This window comes from Diadema antillarum, unplaced genomic scaffold (genome assembly GCF_040938485.1).
Source record: "Diadema antillarum isolate AM-2024a unplaced genomic scaffold, OU_Dant_1.0 seq00000203_RagTag, whole genome shotgun sequence".
Classification (NCBI taxonomy): domain Eukaryota; kingdom Metazoa; phylum Echinodermata; class Echinoidea; order Diadematoida; family Diadematidae; genus Diadema; species Diadema antillarum.
In genome coordinates this window covers 1664523-1684468 of record NW_027271262.1, presented here as the reverse complement: position 1 = coordinate 1684468, position 19946 = coordinate 1664523, and the positions used below count along the sequence as shown (strand labels likewise).

Here is a 19946-nt window from a genome sequence, read left to right as displayed (position 1 = left end):
TCTTGGAGAATAACAATGAGTATTACTCAAAACATACCTGGAGGAGAATCACAAGGAAATTGCATCTTATAAAGGCCACCGCACACTACACGATCAGACTGGTCTTAAAGTCTTAAGCCAAGCTGGGTCTTAAGACCAGTCGTACGACCGGACATCGCACACTATACGACCGAACCTTACGAGTAAGCTTACGACTGTAAAGCGCGCGCAGTGCGCACTGTGTGCGCTTGCATTTTACTGTGCACATTGTGAATGGCTAAAAGCCTACGACCGGTCGTAGAAATTCAACATGTCAAATCTCTACGACTGGCGCTAAGACCCAGTTGTACGACTAGAAAATGGCAAGACTGTGACGTCACACTTCTAGTCTTAAGGTCTTCAGACCGGTGAATTGGGGCAAAATCATGTAGTGTGCGGCGGGCTTTAGAGAATGTTGCATTCATCATATGTCACAAGCAAGACATACATCATGATTGTATAAATTACATCACAACCATCCATGTGACCCAGACAACTTTTCAGACATGACCTTTTAGCACTGAGTGAGCTGATGACTACTTGGCATTTACCTAGTCCCAACTCTTGTCAACAGCATTTATACAATCTTACATCAGGTGTTGTCTTTTTTTCCCCCTAGTTTGTTTCATTGCTTGACGATTCCCCTACACTGCACATTATTGGGTAAACTGTATTCTGTATTACTATCAAGAACAAACGTTCTTTGTGTGTCGGCATATCAATTTAACTCAGGATTGAAAGCTGTTACAGTGCACTCCCGTTCTAAAGATCATGGTCACAACGAAATTCTTGTTACAATGAGGTTACTCTTCAGGTCTCAAATTTATCATCTACACACATATCTTTATATACTTTTAAATACTGTTCAGTTAAAATTAAATTCTGATTGTAGGGACAGAAAACTGTCGGTCCCTAAGGATTTCGTTAGAATGGAAGTAGTGCCGAAATAGCCAGCGTGATGAATCATACAACCTGTTTCTGCCCTGAAGATGAAAAGACAGCAAAACTAGAACAGAACTGAAACCTCCCTCATGAAGATTATTTTTAGGATGCAATTTATAGTTTGGGAAAGGGGGGGGGGGGGGGGGGGGACACACGATGTATTGTCCTTTGATATATACTGAACCAATACCTTTAATACAGCACCAAGAGCTTCTGTCGTGTGTTACAGCATGGAAAAAAAAAAGAAGAAGAAGACCCTTGGATCTGATATCATACATATACTGGTAGGATATCCTTGCCACTTGACTTCTCTCTTTTTTGTCCATTATTGAGGGCCAATATAGCGTAGTTTAAAATTCAATATTACCAAAGCTGCTCATGCTTCCCCTTTGTACCATGCAACAGTGTGCTTTTTGGTTGGAATAATACAAAGGCAAGGAATGGGCATGGCTAACATCTAGGCACAGAGGGGTTTCACACATAAATAAGAAAACTTGTCTGCAATCATATTTCTTTAAACACATTTCTAAATGTGCTTTAGAGTTACAGAGTGCTCAGTAACTGAAACAGTCCCTCAAATGTTTACTGCAAACAACATCTTGTAGTATGGTGACGTCACAACCTATGTGAATGCCTATGTAACACAAAACTCTTATGTAAGAGTATGCTCTTCATGCATGCAACATGGCAGAAGTTAATACAAAGTCAAGCTAAGCTCTATCTCTTTACTTTTTTTATAGTATGTAAAACCTGCCAGTGTGCCATCCATAATTAATCAAGCAAAACTTCAATAAAAATCACCTATGAGCCAAAAACTACCTTAAGTTGATTTGAGAAGAGCGTTCAGAAGTAATGTGAGTCAAAGTATGCTCTCAGACTTATCACTACAGTATGATAATAATAACCTTAAAAGATGGTGAGCCACACAGACCTTTATGTGTAATCTGCAGTTATATTTTCACAAATTTTGCAAATTGACTGATATTTGTACACTTGACGACTCACGAAAATAGTGCCTCCTGTAACACAAATGCCCTGTATATGGACACCAATGTGGGATTCAACTAACTTTTTATTTTTTTCCAGTAAGGGGATGCTACTAATATTTCATTCCATCACTGTGATCTTTAATTGCAAAATACAATCATTCAGGTCTCGCCCGTCCCATTTCGTGAAATATATACTTTCGCGAAATATATACAATACACTGTAAAATTGATGCCCTGATAAGTGGACTGTAATTTCAAGCCATCTTGTGTTACAAACACCATTCCTCTGCCTCTCATAGTGCCCACATTTAATACATAAAGACAAAATAAGTAGTATAATAAAATAAATACTAGTTCTATGCAAAATAAACATTATTATTTACAAGACATAAAAAGTGTATAATGAGAATAACATTGATGCACACATAAGCGTTCTCTGTAGGAATCAGTATGTCCTGCTGTCAAGCTGAGCAGTGAAGGCAATGGATACCAGTACCCACAACTCTTGTCTTTCCCTTCTTCTGCTGTTTAATAGTTCTTCACAGACGTATGCAACAACCACTGAGGCTTCAGAGCCACTCGGAATGTCCAAAAAGAACTCCACATCAAGCTGTCTATTGGTGGTTGGGAAAAGTGGCCAAGAATGTTGGATGCACACCACAAATATACACTGTAATATGACTGGATTTACAAATCCAGTCATCATTCTCCTCATCCTATCCACTCTATGTGTTATAGCTACTTGACAGTCGGGTTCCAGGTTTTGGTTTCAACGCTGCGAAATAATGCGAAAGTCGCTGGCCCGTTGCTCAGGAAATTCCTTCTTCTCCAGTATCACACGACTGCAAAAGCACCAGCTTCCTCTAACATGATACCTTTCCTCACAGACTGCTACAATAGCCATGGTTTTCTGGCTCGCTCAGATGATAGCGCGGCCAGTTGTTGGCAAATCACTGGCTCAAATGGCAAAAAGAATGATGATGTTTCCTGACTGAAACATACTAATTGCATCAAACCACTTTTTTTTTCTTTTTTTTTTAAAGAACACATCTGGGCGTACTGGAGAGGATATTAGACAACATCCCTCTTGTCATATACCTGCTTGGCTGTATGTACTGGTATATATACATGTAAATGGGCCATCTCCATCTGTATTTCAGGTTGGGGACATATTAACCATTCCACCACTCACTTTGGCACTACAAGCACGCCCAGTGTCTCACCAGTTTCTTCCCAACCCACTCGGTGCTGGAGGTTTCTTAACCTGCCTGACCTTACTGGCAAGACCGATTCCTGGGAACTGTTTAATCTTCAGCTCCATTGTGTACTGTATTTCAGGTTTCACCAGCATCTCGCAATGTTTGTTCCCCCTTGCTTCCGATTTTAAGACAAAAGCGTTGATGTTCACGCCCGGTGGTTGCCACACTTTAAAGTCGCCCTGGTCTCTCGATGCTGTGTTTGTAGCAACGCACCTTTTAAACATGTCTTTAGTCTTGCGCTCCAGGACAACCTTGTCCTTTTTCATTCTGTCGTGCCCGTACCGCTCGATTTTCTCCCACAAGGTTTTATTGAAGAAACTGTACAGAAGCATGTCCCCCGAGTTCCAATCCTGGATTTTGGAGCGCATGTCCAAATCAACGCTCTGCACGGAATCCACGTTTCTGGCATTTTGCCTGAACACAACAACATCACGCATCTCCCAGCACAGGAGCTCTTTCAACAGGATTAAGGATTCCTCGAAATACTCTGCAATCATAACCAAATCAAACTGCTGATTAATCATGGATATTGCCCGGTTGATGAATTCAAAGTCGTCAAATTCCTTCTGAGGAACACCAAAGTCATACAGCATACCGTTTCGCGCGTGCACGCCATTGCTGAACTCGTCAAAGTACTTCCTAGGGTCGTCAAGAAATCTCTTCATGGCATCTTTTTCGCCTGCCATCTTCATGCGCATGTCCAGCTTGAAGTAGGTGAAGGCGCTCTCGAAGACTTTGACGGGATCACGCAGGATGCTGATGTAGACTGAATTTGGTGGCATCACCTCCCGCACTTCATTGCTGAATCTGGCGTGATGACAGAAGATATTATAAACTCCACCTGGAAGCTTGAGCATGTGCTTCTGCTCAAAGAAGCTGGGGTACCCAAGGTGGTGGCCATGGGTGGGCAGGACAAATTTTAGCATGTTTTGGTCGCCGTATCGCAGGAAGATGTTCTGGACAGTGCTGCTGCCGGTCTTGTGGACTTTCAAGAAAGTGATGTTGGTCTTTGGTGTGCATTTCTCTGAAGACAGACTTCGCTGGGGAGCATGGATGTCGTCCTTGCGCACATTCTGATTCCAATCAAACCTTGCAATTGGGTCACCTTCGGGAGCAGTGAGGCTCTTCCGCTTTGAGGACGTCTTCGATTTACGCTTTGACTTGCGTTTCGGTTTCTCCCGCATGGGGTGATCTTGCAGGCCAGTGTCCGGCCGGGGCAATGTGTCATCCATTCTCTCTCTCTGCCTCGCTCTCGCCTTGCCATCGAAAGACACCTTGTCACTCTCCTCCTCATTGTCTTCTCCGTTATCTAGTTTTCTGTCTGGTACCTGAACCCAAGGGATGTTGTTTTTCTTGGCATTGTCAAAGAAGTCATTGCCGCCTCGGTGGTAGATGTGGTCTTGTCTTCCGTCTTGCCTGTCAGCAAGTTTCCTGCAAAGATCAAGTATGAGTAGAATCGTGACAATTAAACTGGAAAGTAAAGATCTATATGGTAAGACACACGATGAACAAGAAAGAGGAGAATGGATAAGAAGCTCAAATTTAAAATTCACTTGAGATCAAACATCCATGTTTCATCCTTCTTGCAATTACCCATCCTTTACTGAGTAGAAAAACTGTACAAAATCACTAGGTGGCACATTCTGTGGGCTGCAGTTGCTTAAAGGAATTATCAGGGGCTTGTGTCTCATTCCAATTTTTACTTGTACGAGACCCTTTACTTCTAAGCCTCTTTTCTCAGTACACACTTTCTCAGAATGTGTGCTTTGTTCCCAATATATGTTAGGAGAGTCCATTTGAATTGAGTTACAATACATCATTTTAAAGATTAAAGACTGCTCTTTCAGAATCTGCCTTTAACTCAAAATCCATTTCTGGTTACATTTTTTTTTCCTTTTTTGTTTTATGATGCAGGGTCAAATATGTGTTATGCTGAATATTAGATAGGCGCAACAAAACAATCCTATGTATTTAGTAGCACACACAAAGATTTTTTATTACTATAAAAGTGTATTAATACCAATATTTGTATTTTGGCAAACATCCAGAGAACACTGCTCCACACGAAGGCAAAATAAATCAATCAACATCTGAAATTAAAAACATCCTACACAATTTCTAAACAAGGAAGAAATGGAGGGATCATTCTCAAGATTGGGGGAGGGGGATGCAGTGTATTCTCTTGGGTGATTTGCTCAAGCTACATTTTGGTAATACCCAGAACACAAACTTCCTGACAGTCTGGGTCTCCTGATTTCCAACACATCATTGTCACCGTGACATTTCAGTTGTTTTACGTCAGAGAAACACCAGCACATCTGTGTGGACACACATAATCACACACAAACGCACGCATAAACACAGGCACAAACATAAGTAGGTCTGTGGCTAGGTAATTGTTTGATTTAGTTTTGCCTTGTCTTGTCCTATTGGGGGTATTTGATGCACAGATGACAGAGGAACCTACATCAAACAACAGCAGACAGGGACAAAAACAACAACAAAACCTCTTCCCCTCAAACCTGCCCTCCTCCCCCTTTCTTGCAAGTCTGCATGTCTACCACATGTATGTATGCTGGTACATGATCAATTGCCAGATTCTAAGCGTAATATCTGATGCAAACTGCTTGTAATGCTAAATGCTGTGTGAACATGAAACTTTTAGGGATTACAATGTAATTCAGGAAGACTTGCACCAAAATTAATTGAGAATGAGAAGAAAATTATTCAGTGCATCGGCATGAGGGAACACTGATATGTTTATAGATAGAATATGTTACTTGAATATACACCAGTGTATGCAATGTATACAAGTCAAAATAGCACAAACTTTCTGAAGAAAGTAATTTTTTGTTCCTTTTTTTTTTTCAAAAGACAGTTCTAAGTACTTTCAACGTATAGGATTCTGTAAAATTAAGTTCAATATGTACACTGTATTTCCATTTCCCAACACCCAAACTTAACATCTTTTCAGCTAAAAGAGGCCACAAGAAAAACAAATCAAACTTCTAAGAAAAAACATATTTTAAGCCTGACTAGTTTGGTCAAATCATACAATAAAATCTATGTTAAAAAATTGCCAAATTTGTTATTTTCCAAGGACCACCCCATTGAATAGTAACTTACGGGCCAATAGCATTTCAAACATATGAACAAGTTAACTTCATGAATTAAAAACAAACTGTTCAGACAATTTTCTCTACTTCACCATAAATATTTTGAGGAAACAATGCATATTAGAAGGGATCATACAATTGTATGTGGATTACCCTGTGGTGTAACTAAAGTATTCTCTAACTGCCCCACCCATCAATTCTGTCATTTTATATTTCCCCTCATATTAATGAGTACCATAATTGAAACAAACTTTGAGGTTAAGATATAATTTCCAGGTGCATTTTCAATCTTACAGCTGTATTAACGAACTATAACATCAGCAATTAATAAGTCTACAATCTTTGATATGCCACAGTGGAGATTTCTAGTCTGAGAAGTCCAATAATCCTGTTTAAACACTGAGGGGTTTTCACATTCACCAAATCTAAAAGCTGCACTTGATCAGATAATCCCAAATCACTGAGCCATTCTACGAAGAGCTCCAAAGTGTCTGATTTCAAGATATGACTGACTAGTACAGCCAGGCTTGACTCATTTCCCCTGCCGAAAGGCCCTGTTTGGCTGGAGATAGGGATGGCAGCACCGACGCAGACAGCAAATCCAAGCATGAACACCTACGTTCTAGCAATGGCACGGAAGGATTGAGTTTAAACACCTTTCTTTTAATAGCCTTCAAGGGACATCAGTCAGTGAATGTCCATTCTACTACCCTTCAAATACTACAATGTACAAATAACAGATGGTATAGAATCACTTTTTTTAGCTCTAACTACCATAGATCTTCTGTCTTCTATTCTTGTCATTCAAAGTGGACAATTTTTCCTCTCTGTTGGCGTATCATACTTTACGATCCACACTGTATTATGTCCTGAATTTCTTTAAAATTAATAACAATATACAGGATTTGTATAATGTATACTTTGTATTTTGCTTCAACCTTTTGTTGGATGGTAATTGAATTGAAGCTGAATTGTAGACACAAATATTTTCAAAAGCAAAGAGAAGAAATGTGTTCTGCAGGAATTATAAGTAGACCATTTTTTTTTCTGTGATATTTTATAAGTGTAATCCAAATAATACTGGTTTATCAAAATAAAACGAAAATAAAATGATAGAATACAAGATCTTTTCTACCACATACAATTGTTTATTCATGCATAAACACAATTTCAAAATGTTATATTCCGTATTCCAATGACCTTCATGAATAAGAAACACCCAAAGATAAAAGGGGCTACTTTGCTGAAAACAAAGGCCTCTGAAACTGGTCATGAAACAAGCTCTTGCAGCTTTAACATCAATGTCATTAACATAAAGCACATGCCAGCCCTAGAAACAATGGGCAAATAATCATTCTGGCACGGTAAGGAAGCGACATCAAATTCTCCGCAGCATGTCCAACCACTTTCTTGCAAAATAAAACAAAAACAAAAACAAAACAAAATGCAACAACATCCTCCTTTGCTAAGAGGAAACTACTGCCAGCAGAGGTACCGACTACAGTAGGCCTTCCCCATACATACCGCACACAAACTGGTGCATTTTAAAAGAGCACTCCTGACGTGCTCTAAACTCTTGTTTCTGAGGTTGATAGCTCCTACCCCTTCTTGGCAAACAATGCCTAGTACTGTATGTTGAAATGACAACTGCAAAAAAGTTTTACCTCATACATTGTATTCGAGTGTTCTAGGAGAAGTTGCTAGACAACTACGCAGTTGTAACTCAAAGAAAATGCATATATCCAAAGTGCTGATTTCTGAAATTCCTCAAGTGTTTTGCCCATTACTGTATACGCCAATATTTTCGCGTACAGATATTTTCGCGAATCACGGTATCAGCGGCATTTTCGCGTGTTGTTAAATTCGCGATTGATACTAGTAGTACATGTAGTAGGGTCTACTGCCAATCCCGAGAAACACGTTCAAACACTTGCCAACGTAGGTAACGTTTTTCCAATTTGCATTGTGATTTCCCAAACATGAAAATAGAAAAGACAGAGTAGAAGATTTATGAAATGAAACAATTACGACATTCACAAGTACGCAGTACCTACCAAATGTTGCAACAAATAGATAGACGACAAAGTTTCAGAGCTGCTAGCGCTAGCGCAAGTTTTACATGCATCCTATTACACACTGCCCTGTCGCTGAACACATGTCGCGCTAGCTGCGCACAGCGTCTGGTCGGGCTAACTATACACGGCCCTGCACACACGGCGTCTGGTCGGGCTGCATGCATCCCTAGGTCTCACCCAACCACGTGTTTGTTCGTGTAGGGTAACGTAGCACGGAGATTGCACATTATTTTTACTGCATGTTAAGCATCGTACTGCACTTCCACAATCGGTCGCACCGTAGCGCACGTAGTGTGTACGTACTTGCCAATGTAACGCCGCGTTCTGGTCGGGCCAGCGTTGGATGCATTTTGTTATCAATTTGTACATAAGGTATGACGGGGTAATATTTTCGTGTGTCTTTGATTTCGCGATCAGCCCAAGATTTTGGATTATTGTCACTGTAGGGGTTCGCACAGAAGTTGGGTGTGAGATCTGGATCAAGATCTAAACATCAATTTTTGAATTACAATCCAGATCTAACTAATTACCTCTGCCAAAGAAGGAGGTTGAGTTTTCATCAGCATTTGTTTGTCTGTTTGTCTGTGTTCAAAATAACTCAAAAAGTTGTGAATGGATTTGGATGAAACTTACCGGTAAGGTTGAAAATGACACAGGGAACAGATGATTTTAAGAATGTTTTGGTACTGATCTGGTAATTTTTAGGGATTTTATGAAGGATTTTTGATATTTTGGCAGGTTGGGTCAATGAACTTGGGAGTTCAAGCTGTGCATTTTTGAGGTTTGCATATGTGCACTAAAGTGCATGCTCTAGTTTAGGGCGAGGTGCCGCACCGGCTAGAAGCTGATGATGTAACAAGAGGCTTCTATCTTGGGAAATTGGGCGATTTTCAGCATGCATGACACATATAAGTGGAAATCACTGATCTCATTTGGAGAACAAGATCAGTGGTGGAAATGAGCTGGTTGGTGGAGGTTTACACTCTCAGAGTGCTTCTCTCTAGTTTGTCATGTGAATGCCTAGCAAGTCAAAAAACCATGATTTGTGATTAGGATCGCGTCAAAATCTTCTTACCTGTGCAATTTTTCCCAAATAATCATGATGACTGCTACGCGCTCTGTACAATCAGAATGATGATTTTGTACAAGAAAGACCCCTGGGTATAATCTATACAATAAATTTAATGCTAATATTTCGGCATCTTTACTGTAATGGACATCTGTTCATCAGTATTATGATTATGTATAATCATGCAAAAAAGGCCTTGAGGCCAGGACATACTACACCGCATATCATATTCGATGCAATCACATGATATAATACAGAAATTAACTACTCTTAATCGGTAGATGTGACTGTGCACTGTATTCAAACTTAAAGGTATAATTTACCATTTGCAGATGAAACAAAACCCAGCATTAGTGCTTTAAAATAGAGTTTGGGATAGAAGCAACCACTGTAAAAATTTGAATCCATGTAATCAATGTAAAGTATTGTTAAATAAACAAAGTGTGAACAATACTGTAGTTATAATGAAAATGTTGCCAGATCAAACCATCTAAAGTTATGGTTCAATGAGAAAAATACTGATATCTCATTATATTTTAGGTTTTATTGCAAAAATGTTATATGGTAGGATGTTTTGTGATACAACAGACCTTCACATATGCATCAAATGTGATATCTTGAACATTTTTGAAATCACTCCTCCCAAAGGTAAACTGGACCTTTAAGAACTGACCCTGGCATTCAATTCTATGCATGTGTGTGTTACAGTGTGTATACTTTATAAATCACTTTGGTGTGCGTGCAACGGTAATCAACACATTCATCTACAATGTAGCACAAGTTGTGTATCACGTGTAATCATCGCACATTCTACGTGCACACCTCAAATGACTTTGACGCAGATAACCTTTACAAATTCATGTAGATGCTTCAACTCAGCTTGAAAAAAGAGAGTAGTTGAAGGAAAGAAGGTGCTTAACTTGCCAGCAAGCAGAGAAAAAGAGTGTGTATGTGGGGGGGGGGGGGGGGGGAACAGAGGCCAGGGATGAAAATCAAATTACCACTAATACTGTAATAGGCAGAATAGCAGCCACAGAATGAAGGGGGAGGAAATAGTTTATAATTCAAGCTGATAACCACCAGCTTTACTCACACAAGTCATCCACATTTTAACACGCTTGCAGGAGGCTGTATTTTTTTTTTCTTCTTTTTTGGCACTGCCAAATTCATGCATACTGAGCGCACTGTGTATGCTGCTTTAGCAAGGTTCAAGAAAATCATTTCAACACCACTTCTCATGTACTTATAATGTTAATTTTGATATGAGGATATCGAACAATAATAATAATGATAATGATGATGACATATAAGTAAAAGCATGGTTGTACTCATTACAAATCCCAACTTCACTCCCACCTCTGCAGCAGGAACATTGAAGTTAAAAATGCACATTGGGCCAGGTATCATCAATGTATTCATGTTCTATTCCAAGTAGAGGAGCACTCAGATTCTTACAAAATTTCTTCCTTTTTTTTTTTTCATTGAAGATATTCTTCAATAAACCCACGATGGTTTTGTAATAAAAAAAAACAACACACATATATGAACCAATCTAACAACTTATGATGGGAGAATGCCTCCAGTACCCGTAGCTTACTTTTTCAAGGAAAGGCTATGCATCAGAAAATCATCATCCCAGATAGATGAGCAGCCTACATTCTACATAGTACTGTAAAACATGATATATTCGCGGCATGAATTTTTCGCGAATTGGAGCCGACTGCCTTTTTTTGCGGCATTAAATTTTCGCGAACTGCCACTAGCATTCAATGCATATAGTGTAGACATGAACTTTCGCATGCATTTTAATTTCGCAAATCTTGGCGCTCGCGAAATTCGCGAAATTAAAATGCACACGAACATTTCTCGTTTTACAGTATAACACTAACAGTCAACCTTGCTCAAATCGACCTTGCACAAGTTGAATAAATGCCTAAGTTGAATAAACGCCTACAAATTAAAGTCGAAGGTCTTTTCAAGTCCTCTTCTCTTCAAATACTTTATTGATATTAATCCCTCATACAAATGTAAGTCAAATTTTCTCTACGTCGAAGCTACAATTTGTTCAGTCAGAATAGATTCCTTTGCCCAAAGCTACAGTTTCTTCAGTCCAAACAGATTCAACTTAGGCAAGGTTGACTGTATTTCTTGTATCTCTCCCTCTTTATCCAAATGTACTCATGCTATTTCAGCATTGAGGCAAAAAACAAACAAACATACAAATGCGAAATAAAGAGAAAGAGAGCGAGAGGAGAAAGAGCACTGACTTCTTCTACAGTACACAACAAACACACACAACAAACATTCTACACATAACAGAGAAAATACAGTATCAATATCTTGAATCACAGCTGTATTTTAGTACACTGACCACAACAACAGTACAGTCACTAATTGTAAGAAGTACATGTACTCAGAGAATACAACTTTGTACAGGTCAGAATCTAAGCTTGGCACTCAATTTACACACTGTGGTGTACAGCTGTAGTGTAAAGCCACACCATAAAGCGATGCCGGGATATTTAGAGCAACTCGAGATAAGATCGGAAAGGAAAATCCTCTCCCACTTTAGTTTCACTCTCTGGACTTCTATCCAGCAAGGGTGACCTCTTGACACAGTTTGTCTTCTCTGGTCTGGTGGGAAAAGAGTAAGGCTGTGCTCTGAAATTATTCTTTGTTTATCTATTTTTAAGTCTCACCCCCTCCCCCCAAGCTTCTAGTCACTTCCTATCATCCTTGCTTCATAAACTTTTACAGATAATATAAAGTTTTGGTACCGGTACCTCAAAAGTTTCCCTGAATTTCCTTGTCTTAGTTTGTGTTTCAGGTTAAAGTATACCTTTCATATAACTAACACTGTAAGACTTACTTATATTATCTTTTAAAGGTATGGAGCCCCTAACAAGAGCATACTAGTACACATGTACTCTGAATCATGTGTTCATGCTCTGCAGCATGAAAGCGTGAATTGACATTTCAGTGGCTTATCCAGTGATGCCAACTTTGATAACAGCATCGCAGTACTTTGACTAGTAGAAAGACACTATTTTTACTCTCCTGCCATAGACACGAATAGCAGTACAATTTGGCAAAAAGAAGTATTTTCCATGAAACATGTAGGCATGGTTTTTGGCAAAAACAGTACAAAATACTGGGAAAAATAAACAGTTGGCATACAGCTGAACAGACAAGTTATCATTCAACATTCATTTATTTATATTTATTCATTCATTTTTTTGGTTTCACACATTTCATGAAACACAGTAAAGCAATCTTGCAATTGAAGAACATATTTTGCAATGAAATGTACAGATTTTTAGTACGTACTAAGAAAATGATATGCTGTACACATCCCTATGCACTCGTACCGGGGTTTTAACTGGTAGCACTAATAATAATACCCAGTTCCTTTTCACTTTACCATGATAAGGAAGTGTTTGGTATGTGACCTGTGTTGGCTAAATCTGACAATTAGTATCTCAGCTTATTGCATCCTGTATTACAAAGTTAGAAGAAAAGGGGAAGTTATGGGATTTGGATGGTGATAGGGGTTTCTCTGTACTAGAAGCCTCTAGATGTATGTTGGACTGCATTGGCTGATGCAATGAAAGTCTGTATGACAACCACATGTAATCACATACTGAAATTCACATTTCTATATCAATAAGAACAATATTTTGCATTAGTACACTTGTAACTATGGATTTACAATGTATGAGAGTGGGCTGTATGCTCGTGCTCATGTTTCTAGTGTTTGTTTTGACCCATGTCATTTTGATGTGACATGATTGGTCTTGGTTCAACTCTACAATGATATACATAATTGTACATAATATATGAAGTTCGAAGTACAAAGTACTGTACAATGCCCTTTATCATAAAATCATAGAAGGGGATAAGCCTATTACATACAGTGTACGCACTGTATGATGACTGACCAGTTTAATTCTGAAGTGAAAACATGCAAAACTTTGGAATACTAGAGCCTGTTATACATGCATGCAATTGTAATAAGACTTCAAATATTTAATAGTAAATTATGCTTGTTTGTTGTTACTCTATTTCAGGCCAGAGTGGACATAATTTTTATTCACATGTGAACTGCAGTATAAAGCAGGCAAAACAAAAAATGGTATAAAGCTGATTTCCAGCAGATTACACTACATTGTATGTGCACCAAATTTTGTATGATACATTCCTGATCTCAATATTGTGATGAGATCTATGTACACTGTACCAATTGCACCACCTGTCCACAGTGAACAAAAGTCTTATGAAATGCAGTTTAATAATATCCATTACACAAAATTGTAATCTACCCCCTTGGGTCCTACACAATGTTTATATAATGAATCATATTTTGACAATGATTGCTGATGACACCTGTTATTTCTGCCTCAGCTCATGACATGAGTCAAACAGTAATAGCGCTGCAGACTTTGGCATACAATGTGCAACGGCCTTTTAAGGTGTTGGATCATTGTCTCATTGTTGCTCTGTCTTCTTCTTTGTACCTGCTGAACATACCTGTAGTCAACCCTGTCTTAGTTGAATCTACACGTATTTTGACTGAAGAAAGCTTCAACTTAAGAGAAAATTTGACTTAGGAGCGATTAGAATAAATTGTATATAAGAGAAGAGGATCTGAAAAGGCCTTCGACTTAAAGGCAATTAAGCCCTTTTTACACTTGTGTTTCTTAACCCCGTACTTTTTCTGACCCAGGACTATCGTTAGTCCCATACCAATTTTTTCAGCTTTTTATACTCACCAATAAGTCCCGTACTAAGCTCTTGTCCAGGTCTAAGGAGAAAATTGATCTTTTTACACTCGTATTTCTTAGTCCCGTACTTTCCAAACCACATGAATATTTATGATTATGCTGTGCACTGTACACGCACACGCACACACCGGCAGCACTTGATTCTGATTGGTCAGTGGGGGTCAGACTTCGTCTCCGTCGCTTAGCCCCGGATTATATTTTCGTTCTGTTTACACTCGCTTGCTTGGCACCGCAATTGCGGTGCTAACCCTGCTATCTTGCGGGGCCAGATAGTACGGGACTATCGGTGGGGCTAGCCCACTTTGGCAAAAACAAGTGTAAACAGAAAGTGGGCTAAGGAAAGTCTGGTACCAACGGTGGGGCTAAGGCCTAAGTTCTAGTACTTGTAACTTTAGATTAATCCGTATTTCCTTACCCATAGATTTCAGAGCAAAATACTACAGAAAAACACTGAACAAGAAAGTTATTAAGAAAGCCATGAAATTTCCAGTGTCATTATATCGATGTCAATATAATGATGCTCTTTTTTCAAATAAATGGGAGTCATTTCTAGATATTTCAAGTTGGATGGAAAGGGAATCAGGGACAGGTTGAGGCATTCATTAAATACTCTCAAGAGTAGAATCTAGAGGATAGGAACAGGTTATTACCTGGAAGAATGAGATGTTATAGAGCAACATCAATTGTCAACTAATCTAGACATAAACGGTCAACAAGCCTCAAGAAGGGAAGCACCTTGTATACAAAATTTGGACATCCAACTCTTGGCAACAAGCTTACAAAACAACTCTTAGCAACAAGCTTACAAAAAACAAGTGATTTACGTCATTATCATGTTTTACAAAGATCTGTGGGGGACTCAATGATTATTGCAATCCATGATAACACCGGTGGTAGATCGTGCACCACTCTCAAAATAATCAATTCTATGTATGGTCAGTCAGAATTCTAAATACAGAGGTAGACATATATTGTACATTGTGAACTTGAAAGCTCAAGTAAAGGCCAGTTCCACTTACTAGTATCAGGTACAAATCTGTCATGTGTGGATTGTACATGAGGTCAAGTGCATCCCAGGGCAGAACTGGGCCACAATTTCTCTGGACTGTTTTCAATTGTCAAATATTAAACTAAATTCTGGCATATATCCAGTGCTATGCAGGAATTCATTGAAAACAGACGGAGGAAAATGAAAGTGTGCATTTCTACATAAAATTTGAAATGCATCATTTGTACAATCCTCATAATAATTGTCTAGCTTGACCAGATGCCATGCTGTGCACAGCATCTGACAGGTAATCTATACACTTTCATAGAGACACCCCTCGTAAGTAGAGCTCTACAAAACATTAAAAATTTTGTACATTCTACCTTTATAAATCTTACATTTTAGTCACATGAAAGTAATGGCTTGGACTTACAAATTTGGTAAACTACAATCAACAGCGAGTCATCATGCTACATTATGTATGTCCACGCGACAAAATTTGCATTTCTGACTGCAAAACTTTTCTATCGCTGCACTCATTCAAAATGTTTTTCAGCGAGCGAGGCGTGTAGGTCACCTTCAATCGTCTGCAACAGCATTTGTTTCCATGTGCGCGCTGCTTTTGGCTACCACCGCATGGCTGACAACATGACCAAATAAAGTGCAGTGATGACAATCTTTTGGTGACTTTCGCTAGAAAATAAACTAAGGGAAAGACTAGACTTCTAATATGTGTATTACATGTTCTCCACTAGTTTTGCCATATCGATACCACTTTACACTAGCCCATCCTTGTTAGCTTTTAAAAAGGGATGGTACAGTATTGGAGGAGATGGGAAATGGGCTTTTAACTTTTTTTCCGAGATACCAGTACCAAGAAAACACTTGTGAAATACATATGTAGCAGAGAGCATACCATTTTAAGAGGAATTCAAAGTTTATTTGATGAAAATTGGGTTGGAATGACTGAAACATCCAAAAATAAAGTAAAACAAAGCGATCATAATAAAAGCTGGGTCCCACACTTTATTAGAATCACTCTGTTGTGTACAATTGTATCTCAGCCATTTCAAACCAATTTTCATCAAATAAATGTTGAATTCCTCATGGAATTGCATGCTCTTTTATATTTCATAAGAGGTTTCTCATTATCTCACCAAAAATGTTAGAAACCTGAAATTAGGTCTCAACCAAAATTATATGATCCCTTTAAATGCATGGATGCACACACTTACAGTCCCACTAGCCTGTATTAATAATAGGCATGTGGTGGGGAATGAATGGGGGAGGGGGGCATAGGAAGTCTTGCCAAAATATGTGACAAAGGACTTAATAAATTTGATGATGATTAGAAGGAAATCATGACTAAGAATCTACAATAATTCTATGCTGATCTTAACTTTAATTGACTTTGTAGTTCATTTCTTTGTGAAAAATTCCACTGGCAAACAGCAATTGTTTTTTAATAATAATAAAAAAAAAAACCTGCACCTCGAGTGTTGACAGTTACCAACCTGCTGTAGAAACTTCATTGGATCACTCTGCAACAGTGCAGAAAAAATGACAGGCTAACCATGATGTACAAAATACATGAAATTCTTGGCTTACTTCGTTTCATCGGGTGATCGCGTTCGGGTCGGGTGTTCGCGATACACGGCCTTTCGTAGATTATTTTATGCCCTAATATACGAAGAGTCGGGTGGAGCATTTGAGAATTAGACCCCTATTTTTTACGAAGTATTGGGTACAGCTTACCCGAATCTTCGAGAAAAAGCCAGTGTAAATTCACGAACGTTCGCGTGTTTTATCTCCGAATACGCGATTTCATTCCTATGTTTTTACTCTGAAAAATTATCACAAGCGTTTGTATACAAGGCTAGCAGCACATAATGCTCGCCGTGCATAACTATGGCAAAGCGATACGCTCGCGTGCGACAAAGTGATAATGCAGGTTTCAATGGACGGCCATTCATATTGTACAGTATGCGCAGCGAAAGTTTTAGTCGTCTCGACTCGTGGATTACAACGATACTGGTCCTTCCTGTTCTATCTGAACATCTTGACAACATTGTTATCGGCATTATCGTGGTTTCTGTCTCCACTCATTTCTTCACTGCTGGTGACAGCTAGCTCATACCACCTCCATGGACTTTATTGGGCTGAATCGTGATATCGGTCCCCTCTAGGTGCGTGTGTCTTTATACCATGTGCAAAGTCTATGGAGGTTGATAGCAGTCACCGCGCCGGCTGCACTATGACGAAATACAAATAATATACGTGTAACTAAATGGCGGTGAATGGAGTGGGGACCTATTTGAGGGTAATGTCCTTTATTGTACAAAACCACATAGTATCATTTATGGAGACATTCTTTCAGATCACTGCGAATAATTGTGTTGTTTGACTGAAAAATGGAATTCTTTTCAGATATGATCAGAATCTAGATAGGCCTACCGATGCATGAAAGAATCCCTTCAAAATTTGATAAGATTGTGAAACCTTTTTAATCCCTTTCTGAAATATTATTCAAAACTGATTAGTTTGTTTGGTTGGTCAAAGTAGACTCACAGAACTCTGATTAATTAGTTCAGTTCATGTTCTCTGCTTTACCATGTATATTCTATGTTTTGTCGACCCTATAGACTGTGCAACTCTTCATGATTATGTTAACGCTTATTAAATAGATTGCTGTTTTGATCGGAAGTTTAAATATTCATATTCTCCATCGATCCTGTAATGCTATTGTTTTATTTAGCCATAGAATTATGTTTCTGAGGATATTTTATACTCTTTTATTTGTTATTGCCATTTTTGTGCTATTTTGTGGCCTGTTTGATGTCTTTTGCTTTGATTTATTCACTGGTTTCGCCGTCCCAGATTCACCCGATACTTCGTCACTTGAATGACACTTTTTTACGTACAGTCGCGTTAAACGAGCAGCCTTATGTCAAGGATTATCTGTATTAAATTGTGATTATTTTACCCCTCCTTACCTGACCCTTCGTATATTAGGGCACCTAATCTACGAAATGTCGGGTAACGCGACCACCCGGCGCGAACGCGAACACCCGAAGGAACGAAGTAAGCCCGCTATATCGCACATCTTTTGACACAGGACTAAACTATCTATCACACAGGTTACCTACAGTAGTTGAGAGAGGAGAGCCACCCAATCGCATTTATACCAGATACCATACTCCAGAACTGAATCGCATTGTCATTCGTTCTATCAAATGACCAAGAACTGTAAGGAGCTCGAATTCCCTGTCGGCCCTCCTTGGAAATTGTAGCAGAGCACCATCTGTGGGAAAATTTCGTAATTGACTGACAGTTGATAAAAGTGGCTAGGCTAGTCTTTGTTCTTCATATCTGCTAGACAGAAAAATCCGTCTGTCCAGAGCAAAGGAGTCTTTTATAATTTTTTGCCTTTATCGGCTCACCTCCTTGAGGGGACTCCCTGAAGCCAGATGCAGTCTTCGCGGATCATATCCCCAACAACCAGATACAGACCGATGATCTTTCCGTCAACGTATCTGCTACAGTGCTACTGTATCTAATTGTTATGTTAGATCTAGCCAGTTACATGTATGACTGTGCTTGTAAACATGTGTAGATTTAGGCCTATTAAACTGTAAATAAACTGTAAATTATTACACTTTGTCAATGAAAATAACACTCAAATGGACGTAGCCCGACCAGACGCTGTTACGCTATGCGAAAACAGCGACGTACCATGTACAGCGACTGGGCTGTGTATAGTTAAAATGGACGTGAACTACGGTGAACACACACAGTCTGCAAGAATCTTCTTGACTTAAGCTAGAACTGAGGAGGTGGACTTAATAGCAATAATAATAAGAAGAAGAACAGCAACAACAACAAAAAACTATGGAGTATGGTCAAGAAACTCCAACATTAACAAGTTAAAATTTACATAGAGTTCTAACTAACGATTCTAACATGTTAATAATCACAGCCACTACTGCCACTGCCCTGGACTAACTAAATACACAGGCCAGTCGCAGGAGTCTCAGCGAGCAGGTTTCAAGCTAGTGTGAGATCAAAAAGATCAGCACCAGAAGTCCAGAACACAGAACGAGTGGGACGGGACTATGAAGGATTGAGGCATGGACGGATGGGTGCGTGCCGGGGGAGCCTGGAGTGTATCCCTGAACTTACCGATTCATCGCCGAGTCAGCATCTTCACGACCTGCTAGATGATGATCGTGTTTCAAGCCGGAATGGAGGTAAACGAAGCACAGCAGAATGACGGCAGATCCAAAGAGGAACAAGTAACGTAGTTTCGTCCTCATTTTTGCAAACTCATGCTCTCAACAGAGATAAAATTTTGAAAAGTAATTCAAGTCCTTCGCGTGTGTAAATACTCGACTTACAGAACAACTTGTCCCGAAAATCCTATCAATATCACCCAATCCACATCCCTTGTACAGGACTCCGATTACACGCTATGCTTGGCCGGGCAAGTATCGCCCGTGAATGTACAGCTCAGTAAATGTACACTGTACTCCTGCTACAGCTGGCGCGATGATCTGCTGAATCTCTCAGCTCCCACGTACACTGCGCTGGTGTTCTCGAGCTCTCACCCCTCTCGCTGTTACTGCGCGTCCGACGAGCTTGAGAGGGCGTTCTTTAACATTGACACTCTGGCACTATCAACTTTTTTTTCGGCAACCAAGCCTTCTGAGGTG

At 39.3% G+C, this 19946-nt stretch overlaps 1 protein-coding gene across 1 annotated transcript; it reads right to left on the bottom strand.

The window, feature by feature from the left end:
* Nucleotides 1-3104: 3104 nt before the first annotated feature.
* On the bottom strand, nucleotides 3105-19606 carry LOC139728825 (galactosylceramide sulfotransferase-like). The gene is made up of 2 exons (XM_071639759.1): nucleotides 19417-19606; nucleotides 3105-4639 (listed from the first exon to the last, which is right to left on the bottom strand). Exons 1-2 carry the CDS (start codon nucleotides 19548-19550, stop codon nucleotides 3169-3171), a joined length of 1605 nt encoding a protein of 534 aa, XP_071495860.1. The 5' UTR covers nucleotides 19551-19606; the 3' UTR covers nucleotides 3105-3168.
* Between the last annotated feature and the right edge of the window lie 340 nt (nucleotides 19607-19946).